Here is a 26,912-nt window from a genome sequence, read left to right as displayed (position 1 = left end):
CATGAATCATGTTGCAGCCCTCCACCACCAAATGTATCTACTGAACCAATTATGATGTTTTGCCACACTTGTATAAATGCTATTGATATTAGTTATGTTTTTCTTTTTTCAGTTATTTATGGAATTTCAAAAATTCCATAAGTGAAATTTAATTTTGCTGATAAGGAAAATGTATACTGTAGACCCTCCCCCCCCCCCCCCTTATCCATAGGTTTGCTATGCGCGACTCGGTTAACGGCGGTCAACTCCAGTCCGAAAATATAAAATGGAAAATTCCAGAAATAAACAATTCATAATTACATCAGCAAAGTGGATATTAGATCCAACATTATTTCAAAGCGGAATGTTTGTAAAAACTTTCATAGTTCCTACAAACATTCGGCTTTGAAATAATGTTGGATTTAATATCCATATTGCCTATATAATTTTACATCCCCAAAATGAAGCTGTATGACTCTTTCTGTTAGTAATAATAGATAATTCAGTTTTAAATTGAATGCCACTCTTAGTTCTTGGTTATCAGATCGACTATTGCAATATTGCAGTGCAGTGCTTGTATTCAAGTAACCCTTATTTTACTTAATAATGGCCCTAAATTACAACAGTAGTCATGCTGGCAATTCCGATATGCCAAAGAGAAGCCATAAACTGCTTCCTTTTAAGTGAAAAAGGTAAAAGTTCTCGACTTCATAAAATAATAAATAAATAAACAATAATAATAATAAACGTATGCTGAGGTTGCTAAGATTCCATTCACTTTCAGATAACTTTTATTACAGTATGTTGTTAATCTCTTACTGTGCCTAATTTATAAATTAAACTTTATCATAGGTATGTATGTATGTATAGGAAAAAAACATAGCATATATAGGGTTTGGTATTATCCCTGGTTTCAGGTAGCCACGGGGTGTCTTGGAACGTATCCCCCCCTGCAGATAAGGGGGATGGAACTACTATATTCTATGTTTGGCTCTAACCAGATTGTTAATTTAATCTAATATGGGAGTTGGGATTTGTAGTTTGTTAACCATCCTTATCCAGAACTGCTGGGCTGCCAGACAGGGACAGAAGATTTGCATTTCAAAACAACTGCACACAATGCAAAGGGGGATTGTCAAAGTTGTACTGCATGCAATTTACCCAGTTTACCAAGAGGGAGCGATCTGTCACCCTCCAGGACAGATCACACCATTTTAGGCAACCTTTATTGCTACTAAGATTCATGAAGGCTGTTTTGATATTGGTTGTGATGTCCAGATAAGTCTGATGGAAGAGTTTGAAAAAATACAGTAAATCTTCTAAGGTTTATAAGTTTGAGTGACAGGTATACCAGAACCTTGAAGTTGCCTGATAATGTTGCATAAACTATTATAATAAGATGTTACAACTTCTGCTCTTGGACCTTAGTGACAAGTGTCCCCAAGCAGAGGTAAAGAGAATCCTAAGAAATACAGTAGAACTCGGCTATAACGATCACGGTTACAGCAAATTCACGTTCATAACGAATAATTTTGAAGGTATATTTGAATTACATTTGATTTAATGCATGTATTTCATGTTTATTACGAATTCGTTTCACGGGAATAATGAACGAATAATACACGTTAGTCGTTCCTTTACTGACATTTTGTACATACGTATGCATTTTCTGGTTGTGGAAAATGTTAGGAGTCAAACGGAAAATTTTATCGGTTTCCGAAAAAGTAGAAATTATACAGGAGGTAGAAAGTAGCCAATCAAATCTGACAGTAGCAAAGAAGTATGGTTTGTCCCCATCTACAATATCAACAATTTGGAAGAATCACGAGTTGACTCTGAAAGATTTTGAAAACAATTTATCAAAGCATAAAAAACTTAAAAAGTTAATAAAAGTGACGTTGACGAGGCACTTCCAAAATTTTGTTATTGATAGACGACTGTCCTTCCCATCCTGTAGTGGCTAATTTAACAAACATAAAACTTGTTTTTTTGCCACCGAATGTGACATCTGTCTTGCAACCACTTGATAAAGGTGCAATTAGATGTTTTAAATCCCATTTTCATCATCTGTTAGTCTTGGAACTGATAGAATGCAGAGAAAAATCCACGGAAAATGCTTATGCTTACGACTCGAAGATCAGTGTACTTCATGCAATACGTTTAATGAATGATGCTTGGAATTTGGTGTCATCGTCTACGATACAAAACTGTTTTAAGATAGCCGGTCTTGCGGAATACGAATCTGAAGAAGATGAAGAGGATAACTTACCGTTATCAGCGTGGTTAAAAGCGTGAAACTTGAACAATTTTGAAACGTGCGCAGAGATTGATAATTTTATAGACATTGATAATGGTGTCGCAACTTCGGGTATATGACCGAAGCTGACATCTTAAAACAAATCTCTCATACACCAGAAGAAGATAACAGTAGTAGTGACTCCGAGGAAGAAAATAGCAATGATGAGAAAATCGTTACCTGGTGTGAAGCAGAAAGTGCTTTACATATTTTAACAAGATTTATGCAATCATATTGAAATATGCATCTTGTGCAAAGCAAAGCATGCTTGATGAGTTTTTATGTAAAAATGTGAAGTTTTAAAAATAAATTTTTGTTCTTTATATGTATGTATGCACTTATGTATTTATGTTACCCAATATACCTATGCTGAGAAAAATCTGAAAACATTTTTAATTCGCTCAAATTATGACCTTCTTGGATATAACGAATAACGGTTATTACGAACAAATATATGCGGTCCCGTGGAATTCGTTATAACCGAGTTCTACTGTATTTTATTAGGGTGCCAAAAATGTGTGGATGCTGTTAATTTACAAATATCTGTAAAGCATTAACTAGATAACTAGATAGATATTTGGCTTTAACAATAGATTTGTTATGCTTTAGGTAATAGTAACAAATCCTTATCTATTTCTTGTCTTTGGAAATTCCAGAAGTAATTTAAGAATCTTTTGTAAACTATTGCTTCTTATTCTTCATTTATCTCCATGGTATTTACAATATACTGGAGAAAAAGAAATATTACTGTTTTTAGCATTGTGGCTCTGCTACTAAAGGAAGTCATTTCCACTTTCAACAGTTTGAGGGATTCCCAATTCCTCCTAATGACCTGGTGGGTTTAATGTATGATTTTTCCTGTATAAGTATGCCTAATATGTCTATAGGGTCTTCTGGTGTAACATTCATATCGAAAGTTAGTTAAATTAAAGGTTCTGAAAGGTCAAAGTTTTGTTTATTCCGTATTTACACACAATCTACTGTTATTGCTAAATTCTTCTGTTAATCTGAAAAAGATAGCAGACAGAGTCAGCATCTCTCAGAGTAAGTACAATATCATAAATAACTGTCTTGACTGGATGTGGCACAGGTGGAGCAGTTACTCCTCTAATAGCAGAGCATTGTTGAACTTTTTGCATTAATAGTTCTACAAGCCACAAGGGACAAGAGTAGGGACTTATAGGATATTCATGCCTGATCACTCTGTGCACAGGAATGGGAAGTCTTGACCAATATATTTGTTGTAGCCTTTTTGTATATTTCCATTATGACTCAGATAGGCAGAGAGCTTATATTGCAGGATTTTAAATATGTTGTAAGTATTCGTGCTGCACATTGTCAAAGGCTTTATTTAGATCTATTGATAATAGTGCACAGGGCAGCATTCACTGGATAACATCCCTGATTAGAAATAAACTGAATTCAAATGTTCTTCCAGGAAACCCATAAATGTTGTGCTTTAAACCAGTAATTTTAAATGATGTTTAATTCGCTTTAAAATTTTCATAAAAATTTTATAACTAGTGTTCTTAATGCTATGGACTTCCAGCTAGTGATGTGTGATGGATTTCTTCCTTTTTTGGGGGGGTGAGAACTATATAGCTCTCAACAAACTTTTCTAGGATGTCTCCATGTATTAAAAAAATTGTTAAAGATCATGATTAGGATTGGGAATATGAATTTCTGGATGCTATGGTATCTTTTCGCTGCCAATCCTTCAGGTCCCCTGAAAATTATTTTCAGAGGAAATAACATATATTAAAAAATCGATCCATTAAAGCAGAATGATGATTTATGAGATAATATTAAGACAAGTACCATTTTTCTGAGGATTTCAAAAAAGATGTTTATAGTGGCTGGAGAAGGCCTTTGAAATGTCCTTGAAATGTGAGATCTTGATTATTGAAACTGATGTTCCTGATTATCTTTTCTTTTGGGGTATTGTCATTTGTCTGCTATACACAGAAATGGAGGAGGGGGAGGGGTGTCTGCACTGCTTGGATGTAATCTGACTTTAAAGTCAATTTCTCCTACTTTCCTTTCCTTTTATAATTATATTTGTGTACTGATTTCTCTTATAATGGCTTGACAGTTACTTCCATGTCTTTGAGCATTTACAAACCAACGTAGTTCTCTGTATAGTTTGCAGAGGTGTTGCCTTTGCCTGAAAGTCCTTTCCTGCCTACACTGGATGAGGTGCTATTTGATGGTTGTTTTAAAAAAGAATCACGTTTCCTGATTCCAGGTATTGGAGTTTCATTTGGCACATATATTGTCTAGTCAGTCATTAATGCTCTCCAGGAAGTTAACTGACATCCTCCAAGGGTATTGTGGATTTAGAAGAATCATTTGAACAAACAGAGACAGGAAAATCAGAAAATATAATAACAGGGAAAAGGATATTCAGAAACAACCTGGATCAGTTGTCATTTTATCTTTAATGTCTTGGTTGATTAGGATGAGTTTGTGATCTGTTATGCTGATACTTTGTATTAAATTGATATGTCTTATATATGTAACTTCATTATGCACATTTTTGGATAAGTAAATCCTCTCCAAGAGAGTTCTGACCGTTGGACCTAGCCAAGGGCCTCCTCTGATTTTATCATTCTTTTATAATTTGCAATTCCAGTCCCCTAGCATACTGATGTTTGATGAACCATGTAATTATGCTCCAAGGCCAAGAAGAAAGTTATTTGTTCCCTGGGATTGTAGGGTGAATAAACTCCCATGAGGCGAGCAGTTCCCCCCCCCCCCCCCATTTCATCTCCAGTCGATAGCAATGATGCATCTTTTTACATGATGTTGAGGATTATAGAAGGTACATAGAATTGGTGTATGAATTAATAATGCAACACCTCTCACTCCTCTGTTTTGACCAAAGGACAAGTGTGAGGTTAGTGATAATTTATTTGAAGAAAACACTGACATCATGATGACAGCAGAAACGTTTCTTTAATGAAACAGGAAGTTAATGTGGAGTATTATTAGTTTCCAATATTGCTTAATATTTCTTTCATATAAACTTTGACATGAAACCTCTAATGTTTAGTGTGGCAATCTCGATCAATATTAAAGATTTTAGTGGAAGATTAAGTCTTTGATATCTAATTGTTTAAGCAATCTTATTAAACCTTTCATATGTTGAGGAGAAGCCATGTACCAGCATCTTGAAGGGCATTTTCCAATTTTGCACACACATTATTTTTAACCTCAAATTTCTGATTCACATTGATTATTTTGAAATTAGTTATTGTACTTCCATTCGTCCCATAAAAGTAGCTATTGAATTGGTTTCTGAATATCCTTTTCACCCGTGATTGTATCTTCTGATTTTCCTGTCTCTATTTGTTCAGATGATTCTTCTAAGTCTACAATTTCAGATGAATCTGAGGAGTCCTCATCGTGAGATCTGCATTCCTCTCTGGTTGTACATTTCTTTGTGTTCTTCTTTTGTGATTTAAACTTTTTCTGTTTCTTTTCAATTATTCTTTGATATTTCTTCTTTCTGCTTAACATGTCTAGTCTGCATTTTCAGTTGACATTTAGCCTCTTTTTCCCTGATCTCCCTTTCTAGATGGTTGCTGTTCAGAAGGGGGCTTTTCCCCTAACCCTCCTTGAATTATACAAGATTATTTTATTGTCACTGGTATTTCCTCTGCTCTTTCTGCAGATGTGAATGGCTTCAGTTCTTTTGTTGTAGTTTCTGGCTGAGTCTTCCTCACCGCTTTTGTTATTTTCCCAAGCGATGTTTTCAGGACTTCTTTTGATGTTTGAATTTGATGCTGTGGAAACTGTTCAGTAGATACTTCGCTTGCCTTTAATGTTGTAGTTTTGGTAAGTTCTGATCCTGTCAGTACACTGATCCATTCCGCAAATATTTTCAATGGGTTAGAAGTGAAATCATGTTCAGAACTATTGCATCCAATATGGTTTTTCACAGAGGTTTGATGTGTGTCCAAAATGCTTTAATTGCCTTAGAAGGCAATTAAAGCATTTTGATTTTGGACAACTATTTCCAAGATGTTCTACAGAACTGCAGCATAAACATTCTTTCTGCATGCCTAGATAGTTTACTATGACACATGCAAACAAAGTGTGTATGAAAATATGGGCTGGATATGTTTATTTTGATGTTCAAGACCTTGCCCCAATGGGAAAAAGTTTGCACCAGTATGTCATCATCATTTTTGAGATATTACATTGGGAATTTTTCTATTTTAATCATTTTAACTTGAATATCTATCATGATCAGCATTATTTTTTATTATTACGTGGCATCTACTCTACAATTCTCCATCTCCATCACTTAATCCAACAACTACAGTGAACTGCCACTACCCATCATCACCTACACCAATGCCATCTACTGCCCACCACCACTAGTATTTTTTTATCTGTAAATTGTGTGTGTGTTCTCAAGGCCGATTTATCTGTACGCAGGATGAAGTTTCTGGGAGAAAAAACCATGCTATCTCCATGTGAGATCAGCTAACTCACCTTCAATTGAAGAAAAACCCATGTAAAGATTCCTCTCATCATGATGAGAATCGAACTTAGGCCTTTTCCAATTGAAGGGTGCAACGTACTGATGTTCTTCCAATTGTGCTACAGAGGAGCTTAAAAGTTCTTTTCATCCTAGACAGGATTTCAGCATTTGAAACCATGTCTTTCCAACCAAAGGGCTTTGTCTATACTGACTGAACTATGGAGGATTTTCTTGTTTTCAAAATTGAAATCTCTTAAAAGCTTATCTCATGTTTTGTCTTTTACAACCACCATGCATTTTTCTCTCCCTATAGGGTGTGTAGGAAAATATGTTCTCAACTCCAACTATTTCTTCTAATACTCTTGTTACTTGTCTTGGCTATTCTGATCGGCAAATCTTGATTCCAAGAATCTTCACTCCAGACAGAATGAGGACCATCTTTAAATATACTCTGAAATAGGATAAGAAGTAAAGAAAGGTTTGAAAGTCTTGAAATGCTGTAATGAGTCAGTGTATCTCACTGTTGGCATTGAAAGAAATTGTAAGAGAAATGAAATTGAAATCCCACACTTTAGAAGTGTTGCCAATCCTGCACTAAATTAGAAAAAAGTGCCAGCAAGAAAAAAATTTGGTGCCATCAAAAAAAGAAAAAGATCACACACTAAAAAATGCCTACAAATGCTCAAAGACATTAGAGGTGGTGTGAGAGGGAAAAAAAAACATTGGGAAGGTAGGTCCCCCCCACACACATGGAAAGCAAGCTGCCAGAAGTGAAATTCAACATGAAAGGATCAAGCAACCCTTGGATGAAATCAATTTTAGCACAGGATTTCCCAATTCCAAATGATGCACTACACCTCAACTTGACTTCATAATTCATGATTATTCATCATATTCACTTTCCTTCTCCTGTGTTGACTAAAAATGGAAACAACAGAAATGTAATATAAAGAAATTGAGGATGATTGGCATCCAGGTTATTGGTTCCTTCTAGACTGACTCATCAAGTAGGCTTGCACTGCCATGGTTCATCATCCACATATCATTAAAGGTATCCTTTAACTTAAAGATACAAAAATGAATGTTCTCAAAACAAGAGTAAATAGATTTTGTCTCTTTTCCTTTACTGTTACATGGTGATCAGCATTCATTTTAGAAAAATTATGGACTCGACAACCATGTTATAAATAACTATTTTAATTTCCCGACGTTTAGTCCTTCATATTAAGGTCATCATCTGGAGTATACACATATATATAGAGAGAAGCTGAATTACATTTCACAAGTATGCTAAAGAGACAATGATCTGATCAACGGTTTTTCTACTGGCATGACCTAGTGAAAATAAAATAAAAAAATAAACCAATTAAAAATAAATAAATAAATAAAAGCTATATTCTATTTAAGATAACATCAGAGATACATTCTCTCATATAGATAGTTTTATTACAGTAACAATGATGTCCTAATTTAACATGACAGTTGTTATATTAGATTTAAAATCCTAGATTATCTATGGTCCTATTTATAGATATATATATATATATACAACACTCAAGGAGTTGGTAGGTCATTCCCCCTCCTATATTAAAAACACACAACACTTTATAAACATAATCAAAGACATCATATTAGAAAAAGATGATTTATTAGTCAGTTTTGACGTCTTTGCCCTCTTCACGAATGTCCCAATCAATGACACAATCCTTCTTTTACAGGACAAATTCCCTCCTGACATCACAGAGCTCTTTGCACATGTATTACATTCTGGTTATTTTGTGTGGCAAAATGCTTTCTACCTACAAAAAGAAGGCACAGCCATGGGCTCATCATTATCCCCCCCCCATTGCTAACTTCCACATGGAATATTTTGAGCAACGTGGTCTAGTTCCTCTCCTTTAAAACACAAAGTCTGGCTTAGATACATTGACGATGTTTTCACTATCTGGGCACCAGACATTAGACACTTTCCTCAGTCACCTAAACAAGCAACACAAATGCATATAGTTCACAATCGAGATTGAAAAGCAGAACACACTTCCATTTCTAGATGCACTTGTCACACGTCTTCCTTCTGGCAGTCTTTCCTTCACTGTTTACCAGTATGACATATACTGTCAATATATACATATAAACTCCTACCACCAACCAACACAAAAACTAGGTGTCATATAAGAAACAAGGCAGATGAGATGGTTGCATTAATTGCATTTGCTCACCCAAAGATTGTCAGAATAAGTGAGACATGGTTGGAAGAGGACGACATCCTGACAGGAATAGAGATGGAAGGATACGATGTGTTTCGTGAGGATAGATGGGATAAAAAGGGAGGGGGGGAGTGCTATTGATAATAGAGAAAGAGTTATGTCCATACAAAGTAGAGATGCAAGAGAGAAATAGTGCCTATGATTTCGATGCATCAGAGATAGCGGTGAATGGAATCAAATACTTGGTTGGATGTTGTTATAGACAAGGTAATGTGGATGGAGGTGATAATGAAATGTATAATCAAATTACCCAAGCAAATAAGAAAAGGTTGATTATTATGAGCGATTTTAATTATGGCAATATAGACTGGAATGATGAGATAGCAACTGGAAGTAAAGAAAATGAGTTTCTTGAGTTTTTGAGGGATAACTACCTCAGACAGTATGTAACAGATGGAACGCGAGGATTGAGGGTCTTGGATTTGGTCATCTCATCAGAGGATGTAATTATAAACGAGGTGTCATTTCATCCACCAATTAGTGAGATGACCATGAGGTGATTACCTGGGTGGTTACCGGCAGTGTGAGGACCTTTGTGAGAAAAGGGTATATGTGGAACTACAAGGGGGTGGGGATTATGAAGACCTCAGGAGACAGCTTGTGGGAGGAGCATGGAATGAGGAGTTACCTAGAAAAGAGATCAATGTAGCTTGGGGGATTATCAAAGACTATCTAGTAGATGCAATGTCTAAATGTATTCCAAGGGTGAGAAGATTAAATAAGGTAGGTGCGAGATGGATGAATAAAGAGATTAAGCATGCAATACAGAGAAAGAGGGCATTGTGGAGGCAGCACAAGAGAAGTGGAAATAACCAATTCCATGAGGTCTACAAAGACCAGGCAAAGAGGGTGACTTGGTTGGTGAGTGTAGCTAAAGAGAGAGGTATGAACAGCAGTTAGCTAATGAAGCCATAAAGAATCCTAACGAGTTCTTTCGATATGTAGCCAGCAAAAGAAAGAATGATTATGGAAGGATGACATTGATAGGAGAAAATGGTATAAAAACAGCTGTTGCGGAATGTGTGGTGGAGATACTTAATGAGCAGCTCATAAAGGTCTTTCAATCTTGTGAATGTGACTTCATGGAGAGATTAAGAGCAGCAGCAGATGATGGGGAGGAGAGACTGACAGTAAGTGAGCAAGAGGTGTATGGGGAGTTGAGTAAACTAGATGTTAATAAGGCTGTGGGACTTGATAATATATCACCACCATATTTGAATGAATTGAGTGATTGGGCACGGAAATGGGGATGTGAGTTCAATGTTGCAAAATGTAAGGTTTTAAAATTTGGAAAACAAAGATGGGATGCAGAATTTATGCTTGGTGAGGATATATTGTTGGAGGTGGAAGAAATCAGAGATCTGGGGGTGATAGTGGATTAGGATCTGAAATTTAGGGGACACATAGCCAAAATTGTGAAGATAACACAAAGGCTTCTGGGAATGATGCAGAGAACACTGACTTGTAGAATTGGGAGATTCTTGTTCCGTTGTATAAGGCTTTGATTAGGCCACACATGAACTATTGTGCCCAGATTTGGTCACCTGGTTTTCAGAAGGATGAAGAGATGTTGGAAAGGGTCCAAAGGCGACTGACTATGGTAGTTTCTGACGTATGGAATGTTGAGTATGAGGAAAGATTGAGAAAATGTAATCTTCAGAGTCTGGTGGACAGGAGGAAGAGGAGGGGAAGATATGATAGTGACTTACAAGTTGGTAAGGAGTTGTTATAGGATCAATGTTGGAGAAGTTCTACAGAAAATTGTGGAAGATTGGAGGAGAACCAGAGGTCATCCCTGGAAACTGTATAAAGAGAGTGTGAGTAGAGGAGTGATAGGCAGGTTTTTTTCATGCAGAGTTGTATATGATTGGAATGCCTTGCCTGAGAGTGTGGTGTGTGCAAGGAGTCTGAATGTATTCAAGCCACGGTACGATGAGCTGTGTGTGTGATAAAAGGACCTCCCAGATGAGTCTTTGACTCCATGAGATCTTGGGGTAATAATAATAATAATAATAATAATAATAATAATAATAATAATACTCTAAAAAACAGGGCTTTGAAGATTTTCTCTGATGAACAAGCCCCTAAAGATGAATTTAAAGTTATCAGCAATACTTTCCTAAAAAATGGTTATAGTCAAAATACTATCAACAAAATTCTCTACGAGACCTCACTTAAAAACACAGACTACACTAAAACTGTAACCATTCCATACATTAAACGGATATCAGATAAAATAAACAGAATACTACAGAAATACAATTTTAAAGCCACCTTTAAACCTCCTGCAAAATTAAAGAGCTTACTCAACTCATCCAAAGACCCACTCCCTCCACTAGCCCACACTGGAGTATACGATATTTATTGCACCTGTAATCTACTCTGTATAGGGGAAACAGGACGCACAATTCCAATCAGACAAAAAGGAACATAAATGACACATTAAATATAATAACTTAGTGTAGCTGGCCTTTCTGATCATGCCCTGAACACTTTACATAAAACTGACTGGAAATGCACCAGTTGTTTACATCAAACAACTGGGATCAAAACATGGTATGAACATAAATTTAAGGAAGCCTGTGAGATTCTTATCAACCACCCTAATCTTAACTATAATGATGGTCTAAAAATCCCAAGAATTTTTAAACCATCATTATGTCCTATTTATAGTCAACTCCCTAAGAGTTGACAAATAGGGCCATAGATAATCCAGAATCTTAAATCTAATATAACAATTGTCATGTTAAATTAGGACATCATTGTTACTGAATTACATTTCCCACACTATGTGTGAAATGTAATTCAGCTTGTCTCTGTATATATGTGTATACTCCAGATGATGACCTTAATATGAAGGTCAAAATGTCTGAAATTAAAGCAGTTATTTATAACATGGTTGTAGTCCATAATTTGTCTAAAATGAGATTTTGTCTCTCCTTGTTGAAGGTGCACAATATAAGAGAGGTACATGATTTCTGTTTGATTTTTTCATTTCCTAGTATAGCTCTTTCTATATTGAGGAACCTAAATAATGAATAATAAAACATGTATAAGTGAAAGTTACTAGTATAGAAGGTGTATCTTTTCCTCACTTCCCACAAGTGAAATTTTAGTTAATTTATAATGAACATCTGGATTTTGTCAAGTTTGCTGACTTGTCAGGGAAATTGTAAATATATCACTTCTCCAGCTATTAATGGTTAGAATTCTTGTTTTTTCACAAAATCTTATTCAAATTTTTGTGGCCAGAGGACAGCTATAAGCAGAATGTTCTGAAGTGTCTATATTTTGACATATAAAGGATCACTAAATCCAAAGTATTCGGATTCAGTGTAATTTGAATAATGCTGATGAACTGCATCTAAATAGTTTTGGTATTAGGTGTCTAGGGAGCTTTGTTCACTGAGCATGCGGAAGCACAAATTCAGTAAAACTTAAGCCGTTAGGGTGAAAGCAGGTGAGTTTGTGTGAAGGCACCGATGAGTTGAGTGAGTGTGAGAGTGTCCAAGTGCAGAATCTAGTCTCTCAAGCAAAAATAATGAATAAGGTAGTCATTTCAGGAAGTAAAGGTGTGTGTGGGAGCCTAAAGGGATGTGGCAATTTCTATATACTAATGCCAGAAATATCAGGAATGAGAGGGATGAGCTTTTAGCATCGGTTACTGCAACCTTGTCAAAACTTATAGGCATTAGTGCGACTTGGCTAACAGCAGATGATGTAATTACAGGAAAAGAATGTGAAGGGTTTAGTATTTTCAGAAAACACAGAGAAAATAGGAAGGGACAGGGGGTACCGCAGAGAATAGGAGATGGGTGGGAGACTGGCAGTTGATTTGAAGTGGTCTGGTGTGAGATCAAGGCCAGTAAGACAAAATATACAGTTGGTTGTTGCTAGAGGCCAGGAAGTTCCATGAATTATCTGAAGACATACATCAGCAAATTAGTACAATGAGTACAGGTTGAGTGATTATTATGGTGGACTTCAACTATGGAGATATAGACTGGAAGGAAGAAAGATCATATGGCAGGAAGGAAATGGAATTTATACATTTATACACCTACCGAGAGATAATTACTTCAGGCAGCCTGTGATGGAGGAAACAAGAGGGGAGCGAGAGTACTGGACCTGGTCTAGGATCAGAAGAGCTATCCATAACCAAGGTGGTCTTGACTTGGAAGATTGAAAAACATGAGGAATATTCTGTCAAGAAAGGGTACCTGTAGAAGTACAAGGCAGATGCATAGGAGGAAGCTAAAATCTATGTCATAGCATAAAACACTGCAGGGTAAAAATGTTAATAGCGCATAGGAGTTAGTTAAGGGTCATTTATAGGAAGCAATATTAAACAATATTAATCAGATAAAATTAGATGGATGAGTAATATCATTAAACATGAGCTGCAGAACAAATACCATGGAGGGTATATAAGAAGAAAGTGACCAGCAAACTCATGAACAGTACCAGGTTCAGGAAAGAAAGGTGACAGTATGGCAAGGAAGGCAAAATCAGATTACGAGAAGAATCTAGCCTAGCAGGCCAAAGAAAATCCCAAAGAGTTCTTTTGTTATGGGGCAAGTAAGTGGAAGAATGACTCTGGAAGATTAACTTTAATGAGTGATGATAATCACAAGGCGACAGAGGCAGATAAAATAGTTGAGATACTGAGCGATCAATTTACAAGGGTATATCATCCAAGTGAGGTTACTGCTTTAACATATGTGACAGACTTTGATGTGAGAACAGAGGTGGATGAATTAGAGGTTCTCAGAATATATTGCAGAATCTCAATGTAAATACAGCTGTAGGATTAGATGGGATATTAGCTAGGCTTTTGTGAGAATATGCAAGGGAACTGGCAATGCCTCTGACTAGGCTCTTTAATTCAAGTCTTGGCTCTGGTAGTGTTGCAAAGGAGTGGAAAGATGGCAAAACAATTTCCTTTTATAAGGGAGGCTCTAAGCCTGCAGCAGCAAATTATAGACCAATCAGTATCTCAGGTGTGATGGTAAAAGTACTGGAAAAATTGGTTAAAAAGAGAATTCAAGAATGGGTGAATAAAAATATGATACTCTATGAGGAGCAACATGGCTTTGTGAACAGTGAGCCACGCCTTAGTAATTTACTAACTTTTTATAATAGAGTAGCAGCTGAGTTGGATAAAGAGATCGTGGATTTTGCAAAGGTATTTGATAGAATACCACATGGAACTCTGTTACACAAATTTGAAAAAATGGGAATGGATGTGACACTGGTTATGTGGATAAGAGGGTGGCTGCTTGACAGATATCAAGAAGTGGTATATGGAGATGCAGAATCAAGGTGAAAGCAGGTGACTAGTGGTGTGCTGCAAGGTTCGGCTGGGACCACTACTGTTCATTTTGTACATAAATGTTATAGGAAATAACCCGAAAGGAAATATTCAATTGTTTGCTGATGATGCAAAATTAGGTAGAGTAATAGTTAATCAAGGTGATGTGGAGAGCTTGCAGAATGATTTAAATAGGCTTTCAGTATGGGCAAAAGTTAATGGATTTCAGTTGAATGTGGAGAAATGTAAAGTTATGCATTTTATGATGAACAGATTACAAGCTGTGTGCTCCAGGAAATAGATGAAGCTGGAAATTTAGGGGTAGTGGTAGACAGAGAGTTAAAGTTTAGAGGATATATTGCTAAGGCTGCTAATGTAGCCCATAAGATTACTTGGCTATTGAAGAAACAACAAGTAGAGATAAGGAAGTTATTCCTCTTTATAAGGCCTTGATACGTCCACACCTGAATTACTGTGCTCAGGTCTGGGTTTTTTGGGGATGAAGAAGCAGTGGAGAAGATTCAGAGGCAAGTGACCAAGATAGTGAGTGGTCTGGGGGATGTTTCCTATCAGGATAGATTGAGAGTGTATGGATTGCAGAAATTGGTTGGTAGGAGAAAAAGAGGAGATACGATAGAAACATTTAAGTTGCTTAAAGGGTTTTATAGGACTGATGCAGGGGAAATGTTTCAGCACTTGGTTAGAGGGGGGCCAGAACAAGGGATCATCCCTGGAAGTTGAATAAAGGTGTGGTAGTAGGGGTGTGAGGACTAGATTTTTTGTTTGGAGAGTTGTGAATAAGTGGAATGAGTTGCCAGTGTCAGTTGTGAGTGCTTCATCTGTTAATGGGGTCAAGGAGAGGTGTGGTAGACTGTGTGGATAGTTTGGGTCTCCTGATGAGTCTTCGGACTCCATAGAGGTGCCCATACACTAATAATAATAACAATAACAATAATATTCAGGTATTAATTCTGCTTCAGGACCGTATAGTTTGCTGTTTCGAGGAAGCAGAGATTTTTAACCTAAAATAACAGAGTTGGTCTGGATGATTGACCATAATAATTTTCTGATGCTACAAACTGTGTTGCTTATGAATCTGTATTTGAGGGCTGGCAGATCATACCCACCTGAAATTATTATTATTATCATAAGAGGTACACACTGTTACACAAAATGCCCAAACTATGCTTTAAACTCATTCAATGTATCCACATTCACCAAAATGTCAAGCAATGCATTCCACTCACAACCATACTCCATGCAAAGAACCTGCTTCTTATTCCCCTGCTCACACTCTTCCATTGATGCTCCCTTGTTCTATCCCCCTTCTCTATTCTATGAAACATTTTTCCACATTAACCCAGTAACAACCCTTTACCAACTTAAATGTCTCAATGAAATCTCCTCTTTTCTTCATATTCAGAGGCGCTGCATACTGCACTCCCTCAATCTGTCTTCATATCCCACATTCCAAAGACCAGTTACCACCTTTATGAATATTCTCTGGAATTTTCTAACATATTCTCATACATGAAAACAGATTACCCCTATGTCTGTGCAGACAACCATATGAGGCTTGAACAAGGTCTTATACAATGAAAATAGAACCTCTTTATTTCTGCATGTTAAGGACCTCTGCATTATTGCCATAATCTGATGTGATAACTTCACATGTGCAAATACACTAAACTAGCTATATACAATACAGCATTTTGATCAATTTTAGCTTTGAAATCAGAAAGTCAGGTCTGAAATGAAACAATAGATCAGAGACTACAGATCATGTATATGAAAGTTCTATAAAAATTAGAGAATAAACAGATGACATCAATGATAGAATCATATTAGAAATTAAGATTTTGATGCCATCTCTTCATTCGGATCCAAGCATGATCTGTAGAACGAAGAATGGCATCAATATCTTTGTCAGCATTTAATTTGTCATTAAACATGTGCCTAAATAGCTTGAATATTTTACTTATACCATAGGTTCCCATATGTAGTTGAGGTTTTCAATTTTGCTGCCTATTTTCACAGTTTTTTTTTATCATTTTTTTATTGTTGATTTTCATGCCATATTTGTTACAGATTTAATACTCAGATAAAGTCTTAGAGACTTGAACTGGACTTGTTTAATAGTAAAACATCGTTTACACGAAGTAAAGAGATTTAATATATTTGATTTCAATGTCAGTAGTGCCACTTTCTTTGCTAATGTGATCCATATAGATGATGTAACCCATCTAGATTATTAAATCTACTCATACAGTCCTTGTTAGCAATTAATACTGTTAATAAGGACTGTGTAAGCAGAACTGATCTCAGGTGGAGGTCCCTAAACAGAATGGAAGAGGAATGAAAATTAAAACAGGTGTTTGATGCTATGATGGCAAAAAAAAAAGACCCAGAGGAAGACCAAAATCTAGACAGACTGATGCAGTTAGAAGTGCTCTAGAACAGCACTTCCCAAACTGTGGGTCACAGTCCCCTTGGGGGCCATTAGTTTTGTTGAGGGGGGGCCGTGGTTTTGTAATGAAAATAATGAAAACAAATTTAAAATGTTTTTAAGACTAAGTGTGCCATGTCAAATGTGTATGTAATATGCTAAAAATGTAATATTTGCATTTGATTTTTGCAATTTTCGCTGTGTATGTTTTGTATTGAATATAAATACAATAAATATTATAATAATATATGTCTGTATTACGATTTTTTTTTTTTTGATGGGGGGCGTGAAATATTTAAATTTTTCCAAAGGGGCCTTTGCATCCATAAGTTTGGGAAGCACTGCTCTAGAAGACTAATACAATGTTTGATTTATGATGGATAACAGACTAATGTGAGGAAAATTACTGATAGGAAGTGAGTAGTAATCTAAACTGTTAATGTTATTAAGCAAATAACATAGAAGAAAACAGTATAAGGTTTCATTTGGCATTAATAATTGTTTTGTTGCTTGGCTATTAAACTATTACTGTATTGCAACACAATTCAAAACCACTGGCCTGTGTAGCTCAGTGGAAGTAATGCTTTCATCCTCTGCACTAGGTTGCCTGAAGACAGACTTAAGTTAAAGTCTAGTCACCAACTGGGGGAATATTTTCTTTCTTTGACTGGTGCCTGAGTTAGTCAATCTCTGTCATGGCAAGAGGATTTTTTTTTTCCTGGAAACTCAGGTTTTTCATCCTGTAACCTTAAGAAAATTAACTGTAGAACTCACATTATTTCAGACAATAACACATCCTGTTAGAGTTAGGTGATGCCATCTCTACCAAGAGATGGCAGCACTTGCTTGTCAATCTCTTCATTGGCTGCTGCCTATAATTAGTGATAGTCATGGGCCAGCTATCTCTGATTGGCTACCAGTGGAGATTGAACTGCCCACTCAGTCTCCAAAAGCTAGATAGGGTTAAAAAACCTCGCCTACGCCTTATAAGGGAATAAAAGGCATTAGCTGATTATTTATTATTTCAAAACCACCTCCAATAACTGTCATGACTAAATATCTGCTGGTGATTGGAATTCACTGAATACTTGACCTTGTGTATTTGGAATTTACATAATTATATTTAAATTATGTGATTGATGATCATGATTTGTAACATAAATGATTAAAACTGAAAATTTGTTTAATGCACAATGCTATTCAATAGTGAGTGGTTTGTAACAAGATTGGCATGCAATATATTTTTAAATTGGAATTAAATGAGATAGAAAATATTAAAACCAAATGAAGCTTGCAATATGCCACAATTACAGAATACGCTTGAAAGTTCTATGTATTACATTTATAGAATATACTCTGTCAGTATTTAATCTGATATATATTTTTAATGTAGTATTATTACCTGAAGCCCCATCCGAATAATAATCCCTAGGACAGAAGATGCAGGTAGATTTATTTGAATATTCCATTCCAGGATTGCATGGAGGGCAAGGTATTTTTTTTCCTGAAGGAGGTAGTTTTGCAGCTTTTGGAACATCCAACCTGCAAATTTTCGGCCGAATCCATTTATAATAAACTTGTGTCTGTTTATTTTCATCACACTGAGTATGGAGCTCAAAATAATCATGTTTAGTGCATGGTGGGCGAGTTAGACATGAAGATGATCCTCTAGCTGTATGAAATGGCAAATAAGAATTCATTAAATTAGTTATATATGGGATATCTCTTATTACTCGGTTACATAAGAGTTGATTCACAGAGATTATATAAACAGCAATCACATTACGATCGATTTGAAGTAATAACTTACGTGAATATTGAAAACTGTCATTACATCGAAGGCACTCTGATGCTCCTCCAGCAGAATAGGTATTCTCAGAACAAGCTGTACAATGTTTAGCTCTCTCACCACTATATGTACCACGCTTACAAGGTGTGCATTCTGATGTGTATGCAACTCCTGAAATTTTAAGAGAGTATATAACACTATTAATTAAATCACATAAAAATTCGGACATTTGTCAGTCTTTTTAAAAATGTTTTAAATACATTGTCTGTAATACAATTTAAAATTTTCTTCATATAGAAAGTCTCTGCAAATTTAGACTACTTCCTGAAATGTAAAACCTAATATTCTTCTGTTTCTGTCATCTATAGATTCACTATATTATTATTACTATTATTATAATTATTATAATGTAACACCTCCAGGGAGTCTAAAGACTCATCGAGGGAGGGCATCTGCTCTACAACTCTCCGTCTCCACCAATCACAACTACCTTCATCATCTACACCAACACCATCTACCTCCAACCACCACCACTAGTATTTTTGCAGACAGTCACAAGTATCCACACCCACAGCAGGATTCAAACCTGCAGCCTTCTGGCTGAAGAGCAGATACACTAACCACTCGGCCAATGCCTAAAAGGATGATGGAAGGGTGGTATAATAATAATATTTTTTGCTTTGAAAGAGAAAAAGTATGACTGAGGCCAGAGGAGGAGCTCAGGTGCAATTTAGGTTTCTCTGAAATATAAGTGTAATCTGAAAGTGAGTGTTGTCCCACTAGTTATTACTTATTTCAACACAGTGTATATGATTTAGCATATCAATGTATGATTTAAAAATATAAGTTCACGTTTTACACACACACACACACACACATAAATATAATGTGTGTGTGTGTGTGTGAATGCGCAATTTTTCAAGCAACATATTACTTTTCATTTGGCAAACTACTAACCGTACAAATTACAAATCTGTCCAGCATCGAAAACTGCACTCAAATATGTAGTAATGTACATAAGACCACTCTAAAAATTCTTGATGCTGTTCAGAAGAAGGTAATTTGACTAACAGATGATCCATCTTTCTCACATGCTAATTAAAATATTCCTGAGCAATTACAATGCTTCTCTAATAGGTTCTATTCCCTTCTATGAACAGCCTTTCTTAATTCCTGTTTTAATCCATTCGTAAACTTATAAGATATCATCCTATTCATAATTCAACATCTGACTGGGAAATGTCAAAATTGTGAACTATTATAGTCAGACTATCATAATACTGATAAACAGATTCCTAACAGTTATGAATCTTCCATAAGTTTGGACCAATATCCAATCATCTGGAAAACTTTTATTTATCTATCAGTGAAGACTTAAATGTTTCATAACAAGGGATTTGCCTTAATCTCCTTAAGCTATTAGCAAACCATCTTGCCTTGCCCTCAAGCTTTGATTTTAAACCTACTAAAAATTTGGTTTTAGATATCAACCTCCAAGAAAAATAATATAACATATGAGTTTATTTACTGATTGTGTGAACTCTCAGTTCTGTAAAGCAATGCTACCATCACCTATACCGACATTCACAGGTAACTGTATTGCCATTTTTGCAATGACAACGTAAAAATAACGTTAGCTCACACAAAATATGATATATCTTACTTAGGAGCAATTCAGACATAGCTTATAATCGAACTAATCCCCCGATTTTTGCAATGACAACGTAAAAATAACGTTAGCTCACACAAAATATGATATATCTTACTTAGGAGCAATTCAGACATAGCTTATAATCGAACTTCTTTATTTATGGCATCTGAAATATAACTACACTGTAAACTGCACCATTTTGTGTAATGATGAATTAACAAATTTATTTATTTTTGGTGTATTCTGCACAATAAAACACTAACCAGGTTCATCCTTAGTAAAGGCTATTATTGATCTCAGATTTGAGTGCTGAATTCAATATGAAGAAATCTTATCTTTATCAAATTGAAGTCAGAAATTACTCCAACTATATGCAAAAACAAAAATCATTTAATCAACCAAATATTATTATTATTATTATTATCCCAAGATCTCATGAGGTCAAAGCCTCATCTGGGAGGTCCATTTATCTCTCTCTCTCTCTCTTTCACTCACTCACTCACACACACACATACACACACAGCTCATCATATTGTGCCTTGAACAGATTCAAACTCCTTGCAGACATCACACTCTCAGGCAAAGCATTCTAATCATTCACAACTCTGCACAAAAAAAAAAACTGCCTCTCATTCCCCTACTCATACCCTCTTTATACAGTTTCCAGGGATGACCTGTGGTTCTCCCCCGATCTCCCATTATTTTCTGTAGAACTTCTCCAGCACTGATCCTATAACAACCCCTTACCAACTTGTCTCTATCGTATCTCCCCTCTTCCTCCTGTCCACCAGACTCTGCAAATTACATCTTCTCAATCTTTCCTTATACTCGACATTCCAGAGGTCAGAAACTACCTTAGTCAATCGCCTTTGGACCCTTTCCAACATCTCTTCAACCTTCTGAAAAACAGGTGACCAAATCTGGGCACAATAGTCCATCTGTGACCTAATCAAAGCCTTATACAATGGAACAAGAATCTCTCTACTTCTACACATCAATGTCCTCCGCATCATTCCCAGAAGCCTTTGTGTTGTCTTCACAATTTTGGCTACATGTCCCCTAAATTTCAGATCCTTATCCACTATCACCCCAGATCTCTTATTTCTTCCACCTCCAACAATATATCCTCACCAAGCATAAATTCTGCATCCCATCTTTGTTTTACAAATTTTAAAACCTTCATTTTGCAACATTGAACTCACATCTCCATTTCTGTGCCAATTACTCAATTTATTCAAGTCTTCTTGTAAGGCCACAACATCTTCACTGCTCCTCATGGTTCGTCCCAACTTTGCATCATCTGCAAACAACTGAATATCTCCATCCAAATCTTCACCTATATCGTTAATATATAAATTAAACAGTAATAGCCCTAAAACAGCCCCTGAGGCACTCCACCAGTGACTTTCCTTTTCTTGGATAATGCTCCCCCATACACAATCTGTTGATACCTATCAAACAGCCAGTCTCCAATCCAATGCACTAATCTAATATCCAACCTCATCTGCTCTAGTTTGACTATCAATTTATCATAAGGTACTCTGTCAGCGAAATCTAAGTATATTACTGTGTATCCTTCTCCTCTGTCCAAGGAAGCGATAACTTTATTGTAATAAGTAAGTAGCTTACTAAAACATGACCTCCCTTTAGCAAATCCATTCTGTCCATCAAAGATAATACCATTGTTTTCAACCCAACTCTGGATCCTAGTTTTCACAAGCTTCTCCAACAACTTAATCACAGCACCTGACACACAGATAGGCCTATAGTTTGATGCTTCAGTTCGATCACCTCCTTTATGAAGTGGCACAATCTTGCCGTCCTTCCACTCCTTCGGCACTTGACTGAGTGCACGACTCGTATTAAAAAAATATGTCAAGACAGGTGTCAACTCCCTGGCACATTCCTTCAGAATACGTGGTGATATATTATCAAGTCACACAGCCTTATTAATATCTAGTTTACTAAACTCCCCATACACCTCTTGCTCACTTACAGTCAGTCTCTCCTCCCTGTTAACAACTGCTCTTAATCTCTCCATGAAGTCACATTCACAAGATTGAAAGACCTTTATGAATTGCTCATTAAGTATCTCCACCACACAATCTGCAACAGCTGTCTTTATACCATTTTCTCCTATCAATGTCATCCTTCCATAATCATTCTTTCTTTTGCTGACTACATATCGAAAGAACTCCTTAGGATTCTTTTTGGCTTCATTAGCTAACTTCTGTTCATACCTCTCTTTAGCTACACTCACCAACCAAGTCGCCCTCTTTGCCTGGTCTTTGTAGATCTCATGGAAATGGTTATTTCCACTTCTCTTATGCTGCCTCCACAATGCCCTCTTTTTCTGTATTGCATGCTTAATCTCTTTATTCATCCATCTCACGCCTACCTTATTTAACCTTCTCACCCTCGGAATACACTTAGACATGGTATCTACTAGATAGTCTTTGAAAATCCCCCAAGCTGCATTGATCTCTTTTCTAGCTAACTCCTCATTCCATGCTACATCCACAAGCTGTCTCCTGAGGTCTTCATAATCACCCCCCCCCCCCCTCCTTGTAGTCCAACATATACCCTTTTCTCAAAGAGGTCCTCACACTGCTGGTAACCACCCAGGTAATCACTCTCACCAATTGGTGGATGAATTGACACCTCATTTATAATTACATCCTCTGATGAGATGACCAAATCCAAGACCCTCAATCCCTGTGTGCTCTCTGTTACATACTGTCTGAGGTAGTTATCCCTCAAAAACTCAAGAAACTCATTTTCTTTACTTCCATTTGCTATCTCATCATTCCAGTCTATATTGCCATAATTAAAATCACCCATAATGATCACCCTTTTCTTATTTGCTTGGGTAACTTGATTATACATTTCATTATCGCCACCATCCACATTACCTGGTCTATAACAACATCCAACTAAGTATTTGATTCCATTCACCTCTATCTCACACCATGCTGCCTCAAAAACACTGGCACTGTTTCCTCTTGCATCTCTACTTTGTATGGACATAACTCTTTCTCTATCATCAATAGCACTCCATTTACTATTATTTACAGTAATTATATACAATTCCATCAGAAAACAAAATACATGCAAATCATTAAACTAAATTAATAATAAATCACTCTTAGATACTTCCTTTCAAATTAAACTGCACAACAAATAAAGATGGTAGGGTAGTAAGCTCAAATGTAGTGGAAGGAGTGAACTATATTATAAGAAATATGAATAAGAGTAAGTAAAAAGTGGTCAAACTAATGTAAATGATGAGGCGATGGATGAGGAGAGAAACAGTCTGCTTACACAGTGTCCATCAGAGAACAAAATGTGTGTTTGAGCAACTAGAGAAATGGCTGGCATTTGCACAGCAGGTGGGAGAATGAAAGGAAAACTGAATCGGAAGCATATCAAATTGTGAAAAACTGGGATTAAGCAAAAGGTATTGTATGCAGATTTGATGATAAGATATGTACTTAACGAGAAAGTCACAATAACATGTTTCCCAGGTGCAAAGATCAAGAATATCAATGAAGCTATTAGTTTGCAGAAGGGAAGAAGTGAAATAGTTGATTGCAATGGCAAGCACAAATGAATTTAAAAGGTGAGAAATAAGCTTTGAGAGAGGATATGATGAAAGAGGTAAAAATGAAAAGTGGAAAAGTAAATATTCTGAGTCTGCTGCCACAGTATGGAAGGAGTGAATTGAGAAGGGCCATGGATGCTAATGAGTCAATGAGAAAATTGTGCAGGAGGACTGTGCAGTTTACAGATTAATGGAGTGAGTTAGATGGACAGTATGAACATGCATATGCCTAACAGACTGCATTTGAATTTTGAATGGTTTTAGAGTTAGATGTTTACAGAGAATGTTGCTCAGTGAAAGGTTGGAAGTGCAAATTCAGGGAAATTAAACTGTACTGGGGAATGGGAAGAATGCAATCAAATAAAAAGCATATATCTAGCCACCTCTGAAACAAATGAGGATGAGTAAATAAAAAAATTACCATGAACAGATGGGTTCAGTTTCCTGAAAGTGAAATTATCAGAATGAAAGATTTAATGAATCAGTTATTGAAAATGTAAAATGAAATGAGCAAAGGGGGAAATAGTGGTAATAGTTATGAGGCAGTGTGGTATAATGTGGTGGTTGAGAGGAAGGCGAATTTAGTTGGATGTTGCTATAGGCCTAGGAATGTGGAAGGTGGTGATGAAGAAATGTAGAAACAACTTAGATTAGTGAACAAAGGAAGGGTAATTATTATGGGTGATTTTAATTATGGTGGTATAAATTGGAACGAAGAGATAGCATCTGGGAATAAGGAAAATCAATTTCTTGAGTTCTTGAGAGATAACTCAAGCAGCTGTAAAGAAGGGCACACGAGGATCAAGAGTTCTAGATTTCATAATTTCATCACAGGATGTAATTGTTAGAGGGGGGGGGGGGGCTTCACATTTTCCTCTAGTTAGTGAAGGTGATCATGAAGTAATCACCTGTGTCGTGGCTAGTCATATGCAGACTTTTGTGAGGAAAGGATATATGTGGAATTATAAGGCTGGTGAATATTACAAGCTTAGGAGACAACTTAGAGCTAAACCTGGAATGAGGAGTTGAGTGGTAATGAAATAAATGCCGCATGGGAACTGACAAAGAAATACATAACAGCATCAATGTACGACTATATTCTGAAGACCAAAAGGTTGAATAAGGGTGTAAAATGGATAAATGTGGAGCTTAAACATGAAATATGGAAAAAGAAGGTACTTTGGAGGAGGAAGAACAAGATGAATAATGGTAACAGTCACATAAAGAGTAAAAAGAACAAGACAGGAGAGTGACTCAGTTAGTAAGGAAAACAAAAGTACAGTATGACTAAAAATTGGCTGATCAGGCAAAATAAAACCTACAGAGTTTTTTAGATATGTGGCAAGTAGAAAGAAGAATGATCATGGTAAGATGAAGTTAAAGGATGAAAGTGGTCGAATAGTAACTGATGCAGAAGACAGTGTTGAAGTATTCAGTGATCAATTTATAAGGGTATTTTCATCCTGATCAGGGTGGAATCATGAGGAACTTAAGTGTAGAAGACATAGGAGAGGATGGCTTAATTGTGAGTGAGCAAGAGGTATTTAAGGAAATAAACTTGATGTCAATAAGGCAATAGGATTTGATGACATATCACCACGCATCTTAAGGGAAATTTCCTGTTTAATAAGAGTCTTGCAACAGCACAAGTTCTAAGGGAGTGGAAAGAGGATAAAATTGTTCCACTGCAGAAAGGTGGTGATAAAGCTGTAGCTTCAAATTATAGGCCAGTCTGTATATCTGGAGTTGTTGTGATGGTCCTGGAGAGATTGGTGAGAAGTAGGATACAGAAATGGGTTGATAACAGCAGTATTCTCTGTGGTTATCAGCATGGGTTTGTTAAGGGGAGATCATGTTTCACTAACTTACTTATGTACTATGAAAAGTGACAAATACCTTGGACAGGGGAGATGCATATACAGTGGTATACTTACATTTTGAAAGGCCTTTGATAGATTGCCACACGATAAGCTTTTAAATAAATCGAAACAGATGGGATCGGATAACAGATTTCTGAGTTGGATCAGTGACTGGCTGTCAGATAGGTATCAGAAAGTTATATGGGTGCTGTGCAGTATCCTGAAAAAAAGAAAGGTAACTAGCGGTGTGCCGCAGGGGTTAGTTTTGGAGTTTTGTTTTTCTGGAGGTAAAATGAATAGAGTGATTGAGGTGTTGGATATGAGGAGTAAGCAAGCAAAAGAGTTGGTAGTGGTAATAGGGACAAATGACTTTACTGGGAACAAGGAACATGTAAGATTGTATATAAAGAGGTTTTGAGAAGGATAAAACATAATAGTGTGAGAGGAAAGTAAGTTAGTGTGTTGCCTAGGTATAACAGTGATGAAAGGTGGAGAGAGAGAGAGAGAGAGCAAAGATCGGAAATAATATGTTAGTGGAAATGTGTGAGGAGAAAGGAGTGTAGTTTATTAATGTGTGGAATGAGTTTGAAGGATGAACTGAACTGTGTAAGAGTGATGGACTGTATTTGAATGATTTTGGTGTTTGTCATTTTGAAAGACCACTGCTAGAAGGTAGATAAATTAGTGCAGAAAATGAATCTGATCACATAAGAAGCAATGTGAAAGAGCAGGAAAGTAAGGAAGGATCTTTGAAGTGGTGGTTATGAATGAAAAAGTGGGTAGCATGAGCATATAGAATGAGAGAACTAGTGTGCAAGACAAACAGAGAAACGGCAAGGCTCAGAGTGGAAAGGGGAACACAGCGTGAGAAAGGTTGATGCTCCAAGAGGTTGCAAATGCATGTGTAGACAAAAAAGGGAAGGGGATGACCTGGGATGAAATGAAAACAGTTGGATTCAAAGAGAGTTCTAAGATGAATAAAGAGAAAAAGAAATGGCTCGAGTTAAAATTTGGGAAACAAAGATGGGATGACAAATTTATGCTTGGTGGGGATATCTTGTTCAAGGTGTAGAAAATAAGAGATACTGGGGTGATAGTGGATAAGGATCTAAAATTTAGAGGACACATTGCCAAAATTGTGAGGACAACACCACAAATTCTGGGAATGATACAGAGGACTTCTAGAAGTAATGAGATTCATGTTCCATTGTATAATGCTCTAAT

General features: G+C 36.4%; 1 protein-coding gene across 1 annotated transcript in view; it reads right to left on the bottom strand.

The window, feature by feature from the left end:
* The window catches only part of LOC150108410 (endosome/lysosome-associated apoptosis and autophagy regulator family member 2-like), a 477,226-nt gene that overhangs the window by 319,880 nt on the left and 130,434 nt on the right, over positions 1–26,912 (bottom strand). The window contains exons 7-8 of the mRNA XM_090390460.1: positions 18,599–18,748; positions 18,191–18,460 (exon numbers count right to left, since the gene is read on the bottom strand). Coding sequence (XP_090246586.1) covers positions 18,191–18,460; positions 18,599–18,748 — 420 coding nt within the window. The remainder of the gene's footprint in view (positions 1–18,190; positions 18,461–18,598; positions 18,749–26,912) is intronic.

Source organism: Typopeltis vanoorti, chromosome 3 (assembly GCF_054136105.1).
Source record: "Typopeltis vanoorti isolate ZY-2024b chromosome 3, IOZ_Tvanoo_1.0, whole genome shotgun sequence".
Classification (NCBI taxonomy): domain Eukaryota; kingdom Metazoa; phylum Arthropoda; class Arachnida; order Uropygi; family Thelyphonidae; genus Typopeltis; species Typopeltis vanoorti.
Note: the sequence above shows the minus strand (reverse complement) of the source record. Positions and strands in the feature narration are given on the sequence as shown.